The following is a 14,042-nucleotide window of genomic DNA, read 5'->3' as shown; positions in this document are numbered from 1 at the left end:
ATGGGGTCCCAGCACACAGTTCAGCAGCACAGGCAAGGAAAGGTCTGGCCAAGGACCTAATGGAGTTTGGCACGGGAGGAGAGCAGGAAAACCCAGAGTGTTTAGTCTAGGCAAGTGAGGCTGGGGTGGCTGCTGCACATTCCTGCTGGAGGAACAGAGAAGGGAGAGGAGCCACCAGGACTCGGTGGGAGGGTTTAAAGGGAAATCAAGCTCTTGGCTCATGTGCTGTCTGTCAGCTACAGGGCAGGATGAAAGTCCAGCCCCAGCCTGACACAGGGGGAGCAGGTTTTCCTCCCTGTGTGTCCCAGCAGCTCATTAAAGCCTTTTTTTTTTTTTTTTTTCCTCCTTTTGGCAAAAGGAGCCTTTTTTCCAGCTTCTCTCTGGGAAGGGCTGAGGCCCCTTCAAGATCATAACTCAGCTTCCCAGGTCAAAGTTTGGCTGTAAACTCTGTCCCTGCCAAGAGAGCTGTGCTCTCCCTCCCAGAGGAGCCCTTGGGGTGACCACGGGAGCGTGGCCACCCTGAGGGACCTGGCGTGGAGCTGCTCTCCCTGGGAGCAGGGAGTGGAGCCCAGAAATCACCCTACATGGTCAGGCTGCAGCTTTTCAGGAGACCTGATGGTTTCATCATGCTGCTGATAACCAGTTCCACCAGGGGGAAGCTGCCCTGGGGAGGAGTCTGCCACCCCCTTCTGGTTCTTCTGAAGGTTCATCTAGGAGGGGATTTTAAAATATTTGCTGAACATGGACTGTTGTGGTTCTGGGGGGTGGTTTCTTGGCTGTAGGAAGGAGGCCTGGGTGCACTGGGGGGTGAGGAGGGTTGGTCCCTTTTTCCCCAGAAAAGGAGGGGAGCCAGGAGTGATGCCATCATGGGAGTGAGTCAGGGAGCTGGGCCCTGGTTTATAGCAACCAAGGGTGGTGGCTGCCAGGCCCCTGCAGCCCTCAGGGCAAAGAGGAACCAGAGATACAACAAGGGGTCTGTACAAATCCACAACTTCCTCCTGGGAACACAGTCTGGGGCTGGCTGGGTGTGCTCAGAGAAAGGCAGGAGGTCCAAGCACCCCCAGCAGCACCCATGGTACCAGCAGGTCCCCCCACAGGCAGCAACTGAGACAGGGAGGCCAGAGGCTGTCAGGAATTTAATGGTACTTGGCACTGGGAGCTGTACAACACATTTACAGAGAACCACCCGCTCGTGTCTATGTACACCCACTCCCCCTCTTCCATTGTCACTGGCCCAACACCCGACAGGCAACAACCCCTCCAGCACCCAGTGCAGGTGACACCCCAGGATGGGTGGTGTGGGGCTGATGTCCTCACCCCACCAGCACTAATGACAGGAAGGACCCTGCTGTCCTTGTTCAAAGCTGCCACTGCTTCGTTTCCCCCCATTTTGCAGCGTTGTCCCCCAGCTGGCACCTCCCACACGTATCTTTGGGCCTCCAGAACATGGCAGTGTCACCATTATGAGTATATACAACCACTATCTCCTCCACCCTCACACCCCATCAGCTGCAAATGCTTCCTCTGTCTCTACCTTTCTACCACATGCAATAACCCCTTGGTTGCCTTCAGTCCTGCCTCTCCACACACAAAGGCATTTCATTTCCAAAAGGCAACAGTAACAACAAAATAAAATCTACCTTCAGTCCCTGCTACTCCCCCTCTACCTGCTGCTCCTCTTCCCTCCCCAAACCCTTTGCAACATTCCTAAAAACCTTCCTAAAACCCCCTCAGTTGATGCAGTTCTCTTTCCAGGAGTCTGGAGCACACACATGTCTCCGAGCAAGAAGGATCAAGTACTGGAAAAGGAAATGCCAAGTCTGAACACCAACAAAAAGTACAAAAGTAAAAAAAAAAAAGAAAACAAACAACAAAACCAAAAAACAACCCCCAACAAACTCAAAACAAAACAACTAATAAAAAAAAATTAAATATCTGGCAGGTTACAAGAGTGAAAACGAGGAATGTACAAAGGACACATTAAGATGAAAGATTCCAGTAGGTAAATTGAGAACCTGTTGAACCTGGGGTCTGTTTGGTGGTTGGTTGGTGGTTTCCACCCCCCCTCCCTCCTTTTATACCATGAAAAGTTAGGTGGGTTAATGATAAACCACACACTGCAAACCATGCACTGGACAGGACAGGAAGAAAGTGTGACTTCAGGTTTGGAGCCCACTTTTAAAAAGGGCTCGTGCAGTGTTGATCTGAACCCCCTGCAAAGGGAGGTGCTCCCAAACTTCCCCTTTAGCTCTGGTGTTTCCCAGCCTCAAACACTGTGGAAATCTTTCAGGAACCCAAGTGTGCTCTTCAAACCTGCTGGGAGCAGTTGGAAGCACCAGGGCTTCCAAAGGTCTCGCAGCACTAAAACCAGGTTCCAAGTGGCCGTGTTTGTAAAAACAGACTCCAGTTCAACAGTGTCAACTGCATACCAGTAGCTGCCGTTACAACAGAAAAACAAAACCAAATATTCTGTTCAGTAGAGTGACCCCGACCATGCTCACATTACAAGAAAAAATGTACACGTTATTTATAAATAAAGAGTCTTTCACCAGGAGGTTGCTCTGCTGGGCTCCTCTTCACACCAGCGTCTCTTTCCGCTTCCCGCTGAGCTGCTTCTCCCTCGTTTTCCGGTGCCCAGATGATGTTCTGTGACTTTTCACAGCCTTGGATTCCTCCGAGTCCAAGACGGAGCCACATTCGGAGACGTTTTCATCCAGCTCCATCTCAGTGACACCAGAGGTGGCAGACTGCCTCTTCGTGGTGGTGGTGTTGGGCACAGAGGGATTGTTCTCCTCTGACTCCTCGCTCAGCTCCGGCAGCTCCTTCAGCTCGAGGGCGGCGGCGCCGCGCTGGAAGGGAGCGATGGCGGTTCGGATGCAGTTGACCCACTGCTGCTTGTGGAAGACATCGTTGGCCTGCAGGGTGTGGGATTGGCCCGGAGAAGGGTCTTGGAAACGAACTCGGAAGATGTTTTTAGCTGGAGATCAACGTTGGAAAAAGCAAGATCAGTTCCTAGCTCAATAGTGACAGATTGCGCTGTCAGACAAACAACCGGGACTGCCCTGCTTGGCTTTGGGTGGGTTGAAAACACCACCAAAAATAATCCAACCAACCCCAAGACCCCACAATCCAGCACAGACACATTGAAATAGATGTTTTTTCCAAGGGGGAATGGATTAAAATTGGAAGAGGGGAGGTTTATATTAGACATCAGGAGGAAATTCTTCACTATGAGGGTGGGGAGACCCTGGCCCAGGTTGCCCAGGGAAGCTGTGGCTGCCCCATCCCTGGCAGTGTTGAAGGGCAGGTTGGATGGGGCCTGGAGCAGCCTGGGCTGGTGGGAGCTGTCCCTGCCCATGCAGGGGGTGGGACTGGATGATCTTTAAGGTCCCTTCCAAACCAAACCATTCCATGATATTAAGTTCATGGCCACCAAAGCCCAGCAGTGACAGTCTAAAAGGTGGACCTATCACGTGTCCACTATCCTAAAAGAACCTAGATCCATAGGGATCTACGCTCAGGTGTGATTTCTCCCCACCAAAGGATCCCCACCCAGATGAGCTGGTTTGGCCTGTACCTTTGTCAGAATTGCCAAAAGCTCCTCGAAAGGAACCTCCCATTTTCACATCACCATCCTGAAGGTCCTCCAGGAGCAGCTCCTGGACAGGGATGGGCTGCCTGTACACTTGGTAGGCCTGACGTTCGTTGCGAGTGACGGGCCGGGTCAAAACCAGGACGTCTTGGAAGAGGAAGACGTAGAGTTTCTGAAAGGGAAAACACATTTGAATCCCAGGGAAATGCTGTTCCCTGTACTCAAAGCAGCTCCACATCTCCTGGGATTCAAGGCCACCTTATCTGGAGTTTCACCCACATGAACTTTCTGAGTTTCACCTACATGAACTTTCTGACATTATGTTACAGCCCCCCCAGGGCCCTGGCAATGGTGGCACAGACTTCCATTAACAGGTTCAATTAGTTTAATGACCCTTCAAAAGTGAGTCATGATTTGCAGATGGCAAGAAGGGGGATCATTAGAAGGAACCTGTTTTCTGGCCACACAAAATGCTTCACGTGTAATAGCCAAATTAAACAACAAAAAAAACCCCCACCAACCACCCAGCCACCACCAACAAAACTAAAGGAGAAGAAAGAGTTGATCTTTAAAATGTTCCTGCAAAGTCAGAACAAAAGGCAGCAAAGCCTTGAGTCCAGCAGGGTCTTTCAGTGGGAGATAAAACTTGGGGCAGTTCATCTCCAAGCCAAACAGACTTTTTTTGCAGGAAGGCTTTTGTTTGGAAGAGCTGGGAGCCAGGGCTCATAATGGGGAATGTCAGAGCACCTGAAAGTAAACAGCCAGCAGGAAATCCCTCTTGATGGAGTGCTGGGGCACTCAGCACACTTGCTATGGTAATTGTGCACTAATTATTTTCCAACTTCTGAAGGCCAATTGTCAAGCTGTCAGCAGGAAACTTTCCCTTACTCCCTGCAAGGAGGAGGCTGCCATCAGGTGCCTTCTCTCCTGCCTTTTGAATTCAGCCAATTGTCTGAACTAAGCCCTAAGGATGGAAGGGCTCCTGGTCCTGCTAGAAGAGACAATTTCATCTACCTCTGAGGGCAGGTTCTTAACCTGAGAATTAATTACCATGAACACAAGGGACTTACATGTCCATTTTTATTCTTCAGCTCCCCATGGCACAGTAAAGCTTTGCTGCCTTCAATCCTGGGGTCCTTCTGCTTCTCATCCAGGTATTCCAGCTTGTCAATGTAATACTGGCACTCTGACTCCCCCTTCTTCAGGTTGATGTCAGAGAGGACTCCTTGGATTATAGATATCTACAAAGCAAGCATTTACAAATCATTAAGTAGTGACCTCTGGTTGTGTATCTTCTTCTTAAGTGCTGAAAGGCTGGGAGAGCTGGGGCTGTTCAGCTTAGAGAAAAGGAGGCTCAGGGGGGAACTCATAAAACATCTAGAGGGGGTGTCAGGAAGATGGGGTCAGACTCTTCTCAGGGGTGTCCAGTGACAGGACAAGGGGCACAAACTGGTACACAGGAGATTTAACCTGAATATAAGAAAATGCTTCTTTATTCTGAGGGTGACAGATCTGGGAGAGGCTGCCCAGGGAGGTTGTGGAGCCTGGAGACATTCCAGACCCACCTGGACATGTTTCTGTGGGATCTGCTATCAGGGATCCTGCTCTAGCAGGAGGGTTGGACTAGATGATCTTCAGAGGTCCCTTCCAACCCTGACCATTCTGTGATTCTGTGAACTCCATAGGCTGGAATCCACGTGGACTGATTAGTTTCACAGAGGTTTTACAGTGTCCACCAAGAAAACCACCCCATGAAATTGCTGAGGGTTTGAGAGAAAGCTTTCTGGAACTCCAGAATGACATGCTTCTGTCAGAAGAATAATCAGGATTACTTACGGCTTCTTCCAGAATCTGGATATCAGGATGATCTTTGGGAGTGTGTCTGAGGATCTCCTTCAGGAGCAGTGGATATTTGACCAGCCGACTTCGAGGAATGTCCAAGAAGCTCCAGAGGTCCAGCTTGCGGCTGAAAGGAGACTCCAGGCAGCGCTGAAGGAAGTCCTGCACTCTCCTGTCCTGCTTCTTCTGATCCAGAAGTGCTTTGGCTGCCAGCTGATTGCTACAGTAACCTTTGTAGGCATGGAGCCGTGGTAACTGCAGGAGAACAGAACAATATTCAGGTGGTGAAGTCCATGTAGGAAAAGCAAATCACATTAACGTGTTAAACTACCCTCCCTGGGATATTTTGCCCAATAAAAAAAACACTGTCAGGCTCTCCTAGCTGGTCTTTTGTGAGAAAAACAAGGGCATCCTGCAGGCAATGCCTTTGAAGTTCAATGTTTTGAGATTACCAGTGATAACACTATTGAAATCACACCAGTGTCAAACAGTCCAGAAGATATAGACATTTCAAACATAAATCAAGCAAGTAATTGCAGTCACACTAGCCTAAGTCTCTGGGGTGAAATCGTGGCCCATTATGGCTGACAAGAGTCCCATTGTTTCCAGTGTAGCCAGGATTTCCTCCCCTCAAGGCCACAAAAGCCCACAGCTTTTTGGCTTCTAGCTTTATATGCTCTTTAAGCTCATGATTAGCCTGCTGCCTGCAAGTTATGTACTCACCCACTTCACGAGAATGGGCCCAATCTGCTCCACTGTTCCATCTGGTTTTGTTGCTTCTCCTAAACTTGCCAACAAGTCTGGAAATGAAACAAAAGTATAAATGGTAACAATGCTCCAGTAAGCTGTTCTCATGTGGGAAAGCAGAGAGTTTAACTCCTAGTCAGCACATGATGTGAAAATGATCCAGTTGTTCTTACCTTCATGCAGAGGAATATAAGAATCCAAGTCCCCAAATATGTGGGTGAGCTCCTCCTCAGACATGATGGAGAGTTTCAGCATGGGGTCATGATAGGCCTGTCAAAGAAGGTCAGTATTAAAATATATTAAAACCTCCCAAGCCCCAAAGCTGACAGTTTAAATACAAAAGGATGTATCATGTGCAGGACAGATATGAGCGAAGAGAAACAGTAACATCAACTTTGACCACTGAAAGATTCATCTCTGTGTGAGGGTATCAAATGTAAAGGGCTTTCCTGCCTGAGCTGTTCTCACCTGGGAGAGGGATTCCCCAGCTACCTCTGTAGGACTGTGAAGCACAGGCCTGTTCTTTTGGCTGGGTTTGTTGCAATCAAACCAGTACTGTAGGGCTGCTCACGTCTACCCTCCAGGGCAGCTTTCAAGCTGTGGATTCTGGGCCTGACCAAACTGCTACATAATGTTTGTAGGTGCTAAGAAATGTCAATGTAGTGAGAGGACAAGGGGGAATGGACTAAAACTGGAAGAGGGGGGGATTTAGGTGAGACATTAGGGGGAAATTCCTCACAATGAGGGTGGTGAGACACAGGCCCAGGTTGCCCAGGGAAGCTGTGGCTGCCCCATCCCTGGCAGTGTTGAAGGGCAGGTTGGATGGGGCTTGGAGCAGCCTGGAATGGTGGGAGGTGTCCCTGCCCATGCAGGGGGTTGGAACTGGATGATCTTTAAGGTCCTTTCCAACCCAAACCATTCCACGGTAATATGTTTACTGACTGCAGGAAAAAAAAACCACTCACCTTTCTGGCAAGCTTCAGGTCTTCAATCAGGTCCTGCTCTCCCCTGGACATTTCATATATTGCCTGTGAGGAAGGGGATAAAGCATCGAGAGTAATTTTTAATCCCAGTCCTCCTCTGAAAGAGCCTTTCAGCTCACATAATGTACATCCTGTCTCCCCAGCCTGAATAGGCAGTTTTGCCACCTGGGCACAACAAGCTCAAGTAAATCTGCCTACTTTCCCAGCTCTGAGAAAGCAACTTTACTTACAACTGTGTGAAAGCTGTGATGCTCAGGCACGAGCCAAATTAAATATTAGCACCTTTTAAATCACAGCTTTTACACAGGCAAGTTTGGAAAAAAACAAAACAAACCCCAGAAAACCACAGAGGTCAAATCCCAGGCGTCTTTAGTCAGCTTCTGTGTTGTCATTAGATTTGTCCAAGAACTACAGGAAAAAGGCAAGCCAAGGCCTTGCATTTGGCTTCCAACCAATTGTCAAGAGCTTTAAGAGAAAGACAGCTGGCTTTAGAAGGAACCTGACTTAGGGTCTGCTGCAAAGCAACCAGCACGGCTGGGTCTCCAATTTCAGTAATGCTGAGCACCCCCATGGAAAGAGCTTGGCATCTCTGAAGGGTCAGACTGGGGAGAGAAACTCCCTAGTGACTCCAGAGAGAGCAGCCTACCTTTTCCCATGCCTAATGGAGAAATAAATCTTAGAAATGAAGGTGCACAGGAAGAAGAAGAAGAAGAAGCACCCACAGATGCTCCTTAGTCCTTTACTTGCCAAGAAAACAGCCCAAGCCAAGGGGCCACTTGGCTGCTTTTCCCAGTCCTGGTGTTTCAGAGCCAGCCTACCTCCTGGCGCTTGATTTCTTTGGTGCTCAGGGACTCCTTCATGTTGACATCTAACATCTCAGACCAAAGTACACTGTTTCTTCTCTTAGGAGGAGTAGGAGCAGCAGATCTGCTACATAACTTCTGGGCACAGCCAGGAGACTTGCTGTCACCACGAAGGGCAAATGACTGTATGGATTTAGAAGGAAAAAAAAAATATTTAAAAAGTCTGCAGAGCCACCGTTCCAGAAGCACAACATTATCCACAGCCCTCCCAATCCTTCACCCTCCTCTCTAGTGCATGGCAGGAAAACACACCCAGACACTTTTCCTCAGAAAAAGGAACACTTTAATCAAGCTGTTGAGAAAGCCCAGAGCCCAGAGGTTGGCAAGCTTTTCCATGTGCCTCTCCCTGCACTGATCCAGCAGCAGCACTTGTGGGGAGGATGGGCAGGTAAAGCTTGGTTCTGTTTCCAAAGCACGAGGAAGTAAACAAACCAGGATGATAATCTACCTATAGTGGGGCTAATCAGGAGCTATTTGAACTCTGCTCTCATGATAATGCAGTGTTAACCAAAAGCCAGACACAGGAGGTCCCTTCCCTGCACGTGTGGGGTGCAGTGCTCCTCAGACAACACTCCTCAAGCTTTATTGAGCCATCCCTGAACAGCAAGGTCAGTTCACATCTCAGCACATGCTCCAATACACATGTATCAAGTCTGGGAACAGTTTATCAACTCATTCTCGCTATCTAAGTCAGTTTATTTCTTTTACTGCTCACACCCTCATCACAGCCTATTTATCTAGCAAACTACCTCTGAGCTCCTGAACTTTTCTTCAACCCCACGTCCCAGGGAAACTTTCTATCCTTGCATGAATCACACGGGAAGATTCTCAAGGGATGCCTTGAAACCCCAGGGCCTGTTTTACCCCCTCACAGCCAGTACCTTCACTGTGTCTACATTTCTAGGACTAGAAGGCTCTGCTTTTTACCTGGATGGTCTGCCCAAAGCGCCGAACTGCACCATTTCTTACAGGAGAGATCAAGTTTGCCAGGGATGTGACCCGTGCTAGAGGCCGAACCCGTTTATTGCTTGGTTCCTGTAAATAAAGCAGAGAACAGGTTGTACTGACTGCAGCTCCCACTTCATTTCTCAAGCTGCCCAGGCAGGTTTGAAAAGCATGAACCCACTTAAGGAGTGGGAAACACAGCAAAGAAAGTGTTTTGAAGTAGCAATTCATCTTAACAGGAGAGCAGAAGCTGTAAATATTTGTCTGAACTTTAAGGCTGCAATTAAACTGTGGAGACCTCATCCGGGGTAAAAGAGGCAAGATAACATACACACCAGTCAGAATTCAAAATAGGGCTCAAACATGGGACTGTTATGGTTTGAACACAAATAGACTGAGGCATTCTCCTCTGCAAGGCAAGTGACTGTCATCTGAAGATGGAGCTGCGATCTGCTTCTCCATTTCATCATGATTTCCTTTGTAGAAAGAATGTGTTTTTCCATTTTAATTTTAATTTGGAGAGAAATGTAGCAGTGGGAGCCCAGGACAGCCTCAGCAGCTATGCTAACAACCAGCAAATGACCACATGCTGAACATTCCTGCGAGGGACACGCACACACGAGATGTGCTAAAGTTTCAAACCTTCAGTTTACAAACCTTCCTCCCCTTTCTGCTCCCTCCCACCCCCTGCAAGTCATCCTAGTTTTTCTTATATGTTGTTTAGATTTGAAAGATAGGAGCTTCTGCTTTTCAACACCACTAATCCCTGCCAGGAGCCCAGAGCATTTTCAATTCTGTCCTGACCAAACTGCTGCCAAGAAAAGAGGAAACGCCCCACGGAAACCTCCTGCTGCTTGAGCTCGGATCAGTTTTGAGAATCATGCTGGCAACCCCACAACCTTTGCATCAAAAAAAATACTTTGTTGTAAGGACTGGACAGGACAGGTGTGCACAATGGGATGTTGGGAAGGGATGGACTCAGAGCTCCAGGCTAGGAGAAAGGCTAGAGGAGGTGCCCTGGTGCTCAAACATCTGGCAGACGGTTAGACATGACTCATCATCATAAGGAAGCTTCTGAGCATGAAGTTCAGATGAGCTGACGGAAGCAGCCTCTTCTATGAGTTCATCTCAGCAGAAATGTTACCAACGCTTTACTAGGCATTTTTGGTTAATTACCTTAAGTCTTTCCTCTTACTTTTCAAAAGGCTGAGAGGTGAAGACTAAGAAGACTGCTGAGGACAAGTTCTCCTGCTAAGGCCAAGCTCTCTGCTGTCTCTATTTCCAGTCTGAGATGACAAATGAATGTGCCCAAACCCTTTGCTTCTGTGCAGCACCAGAAGTGACAAATACCAAAAACCAAAAAGGGGAATAGGAACACGGGGAGCTGGATTCCAGTCCTAAGACTGAGGAAGAATAAAAAGCTACGTAAGTAAGATCTGATTTCAGCAACATGACCCGAGGAGTGGCCCGTCTGTCTGCCGACATGCAGTGTTAAGCAACAGAAGAGGTTAGCTCACACTGAATTAAGCCTTCAAAGTTTCAGGAGGGGGTGGGGGGGAGAGAGAAACATGAAAAGAAACAATTTATGAGTGATGCAGAACAGAAAGACACTATTGGCACAGCAGGAAGGTTGTTGAAAGCTGTGCTTGAAACGTTTGGGTAGTCTCAGAAGGATGAGGGTACTATAGAAATGGGGAAGAGCTCTAAGAGGATGCCCTCAACCCTGGGGCCCTGACCCTCAGCTGGGTGTAGGGACAGCACAGGGAACACTGTGTTCACTTCTTTCCTTTGCTAACCCTGAACCACTGCACTCGAGACACAGTCTGTCAGGAAAAGGATCATGCAGAAACCTTGGAAAGTCAGGCCAAGCTCAAAAAATAAAGGCAAGGAAACTTTAATTAATTACAGGTGTTCCGGAGCAGAGCAAAAAGGATAGGTAATTTACTTCTAGAAAACCATGGATCAGTGTACTTGAATAAAGGGACACAAGCCAAGAGGTGCTGAAGAAACTACAAGAATGTAAGGAGAAAATATACAGACATGAGCCACACACAGCTCTGCCAAGGCCAGCGATATAAATAGCACGGAGAAGAAAAATGTGACACTGAAAATTAATAGCAAGAAACCTCAGTACTTTAGGACGCTTGTAGAGCCCTTCACAGCTCACTGTGAAAAGGTCAACTGGGCGACTCTTCCAGCCAGGAGATACAAGGACACCCTATCTGTGCTGAGGGACATGTGTGAATGCCTTCCCAGCACATCTGTGCCAGGCTGCGGTGACACGTGCATGTGCACCAGGCCTGGCAGAAGGAATTCCTGCCTCTCCTTTTGGGACAGGCGGTAGAAAGGGGCTCCCTGTTGGAGTGGGATTATAAATCAGCATTTTACAGAACAGTCAATATCTACAGGGACGTGCACGGCAGGCGTGGAGCGCAAAGCAACTGCTCTCTGGAACAAGAGGGAGCACAGCTCCTGAGGAGCTCTCCTCAGCTCCTGGAGGGAGGAATTTCACGCAGAGCAGCACGACCAGAGCGTTCTCTGTAGATGGAACGTGCTCCCCTGGGGTCTGTGGCCAACAGAAAACCTTCTGCACACTGTAAAGTCAGCGTAGCCATTTCCCCTCTCTTGAAGAGAAACAAATCCTGCTTGCTGTCCTGCGAGTGCTCTCAGACACGAATGGCTCGACTGCCAAAAACCTGCATCTGCTTCTTCGCCTTCCAACTGTATCACTTGATCCAAGGCAGGGTAGGGGGGGAAAAAAAAAAAAATCCCTCTCCTGAGAAACCTCACCTCTCTCAGATCTGCATTTCAGCTCGGGGTCACGTACTCCACTTACAGGCAAACCCAGCCAGGGTGTAAGCTGAGACTCAGCACAGGTCATACAACGGATAACTCTGGCTCAGTGTGGGTTGTTTTTTTTTTAAGCCCTGTACTTGCACACAATGATCAGTCTGTCTCCACGTTGCCTTACTCACAGAAGCCGAGATGAGAATGAAGTCTGTGAAGTTTCAGCAACAAGTGAGTAGTGTTCAGCACTACAGCACTGACAGATCATTAAAACCTCAGTGAGTTCAACAGCACTTCTGCTTCCATTCTGTTTCTTTTTTTTTTTTTTCCTCTTTTCTTTATTAAAAGCCAATGCAATATATCACAAACATACACACACAAGCTAAACTGGTGCCTTGGCTGACAGACAAGCCTTTTTGCACTAGTGGAATTGTGTCAAGTGCTGCTAAGGGCAGGTTAACTCCTCACATTTGCTGCTCGAAATAAAACCTGGTTTGACTTTTGAGCAACAAACATTTTCCTCCAGCAACACGCACGCCTGCCACCTTCCCCCCCCCTCAACTAGGTAATAATTAGTGGTTTTTACAAGGATCATTTACTAGAGAGCAATGTCCTACGTGCCCATCCCAGACAAACACGGTGACAAATCTAAAAACCACGCGCAGCCAAACTTTTCCTATTAAGCCAAACATGCAAGAAGAGCTTTTTTCTCAGTCACCAGCTGGAATAACTCCTGCCACAAATCATCGCCACCTGACTATCTTATTTCAAGATTCACGTGCCAGGAGCTTGCCAAATCCCCAGGTCTCATCTCAAGACCTGTCTGCACTCAAAAACGAACAACCAGGCTCCAGCTTGACACCTCAGGATGGAGATTAACACCCTTGCTTTTCTCAAATCCAACAGCCTGTCCACAGCCGAAGGGGAAATCTGGCCTCACGCTCTCCTGATAACTTCAGTGGCTCTTGACAGCAACTCAGTCCCCAGCACTGACAGGAGTGTTGGCTCAGGAGTCACTGCTCCAGCCCAGACCCAACATTTCACTTCACATACCCTGCCTGTGGGTTATACCCTACAGAAAGTCGGGTGTTTTCAGAATCAGAGGCGATTTTGTTTCCTTTAAGAGATCTGGTTTATGTTACTTCTCTCCCAGCATCTGTTTCCCCTTTTGCACAAGGAGATTGCCCAAGTTTGGCTGTTTCAGAGCCAGGATTTTTAAAGAGGCTGGCGACTCCGGCCGGAGCCCTCAAGCCCCAGAGCTGTCTGAAAGCGTGTTTTGCTTCAATTTTTTTATTTCCCACCTCATCTCGCCATTAACCTCGGCAATAAAACCCTACCTGGCTGCTGAACTTTTGCCTTCTGCGGCAGCAGGAGGCACGCGAGCACCTACCAGGAATGCAATTATTCTCATCTCCATCACAACAGACGGTAAAAATAACAACACTTCAAAAAAAGAGACTTAAAATATAAAACGACCAACCGAGGAACCGAGCCCAGCCACCCTCAAGCCACCCCCCCCTGCCCAAACCAACTCCCACGACTTTTTAATGTTAGTTTTTTGGTGTTTATGCAGCAAACAAACGCCTTAAGTAGGAAAAATCCTGTCAGTGACAAAAAAGAGCGCAGAGAGCAAAAGGCTTAATTTTTTGTTGGTGTTTTTTTAAAACAATTAAAACGCCGCTGGGAGGAGCGCGCTCAGGTGAGGCGTTTGAGGGGGTTTCAGAGTTAAATATTAAGAATTAAGGGTTTTTTTTGTCTGGCCGGGGACAGGCGGCTCAGCCGGCCCCTCAGCTCCCCTCAGGCGCGGAGGGCGGGAAAGGCGGGGGGGGTGTGTGTGTGTATCCTTCCCCTCCATAAAAACAACCCCCCCCCAGCCCCCCAAACCCTCTCCTCCTCACCTCCTGCTCCCGGAAGGACTGATTCTGTGCGTCGATCACCCGGATAGTCCTTTTGATGGGCAGCAGCCCCCCGAGCTCGTCGTGAGCCACCATGACCGGAGACACCCCCCCCCCCCTCCCCAAACCCCCCTGTCCTGCCAGCAGCACCACACGAGCCGCTTCACCCCGCGCTCATCCCCCGCTCTGCTCCCTCCGCCGCGCCCCGCCGGACCTCACCGCGGGGGGCGGGGCCAACGCCACAACCACGCCCCCTTTCCGCCCCAGAGCCACGCCCACATTGCCCTCTAGCCCCGCCCCCCCGCCAGGTCCCTTTATTGCCTCCTAAATTCCCCCAAATGATAGTAATGATAATAATGATAACTCGCCCGAATTGTATTAATTATAAGTC

General features: G+C 48.8%; 1 protein-coding gene across 1 annotated transcript; it reads right to left on the bottom strand.

Moving 5' to 3' along the window:
• Positions 1–1,123: 1,123 nt before the first annotated feature.
• Positions 1,124–13,774, bottom strand: NET1 (neuroepithelial cell transforming 1). Its single transcript, XM_051612371.1, has 10 exons — positions 13,655–13,774; positions 8,952–9,059; positions 7,980–8,147; positions 7,144–7,206; positions 6,352–6,448; positions 6,155–6,231; positions 5,429–5,686; positions 4,663–4,833; positions 3,578–3,764; positions 1,124–2,977 (listed from the first exon to the last, which is right to left on the bottom strand). The coding sequence occupies exons 1-10, from the start codon at positions 13,745–13,747 to the stop codon at positions 2,577–2,579; spliced, it is 1,623 nt and encodes a 540-aa protein (XP_051468331.1). The 5' UTR covers positions 13,748–13,774; the 3' UTR covers positions 1,124–2,576.
• Positions 13,775–14,042: the final 268 nt, after the last annotated feature.

This window comes from Apus apus, chromosome 1 (genome assembly GCF_020740795.1).
Source record: "Apus apus isolate bApuApu2 chromosome 1, bApuApu2.pri.cur, whole genome shotgun sequence".
NCBI classification, from domain to species: Eukaryota; Metazoa; Chordata; class Aves; order Apodiformes; family Apodidae; genus Apus; species Apus apus.
This window is presented reverse-complemented; position numbering and strand designations above follow the sequence as displayed.

Excerpts from the sequence above, each read along its gene's own strand:
- NET1 (XM_051612371.1), bottom strand. The coding sequence starts at position 13,747 with ATGGTGGCTCACGACGAGCTCGGGGGGCTGCTGCCCATCAAAAGGACT. Across the intron at positions 6,449-7,143 it reads ACCTGAAGCTTGCCAGAAAG|GCCTATCATGACCCCATGCT; the intron begins GTGAGTGGTTTT and ends CTTCTTTGACAG. Across the intron at positions 2,978-3,577 it reads TTTTGGCAATTCTGACAAAG|CTAAAAACATCTTCCGAGTT; the intron begins GTACAGGCCAAA and ends GTTGATCTCCAG.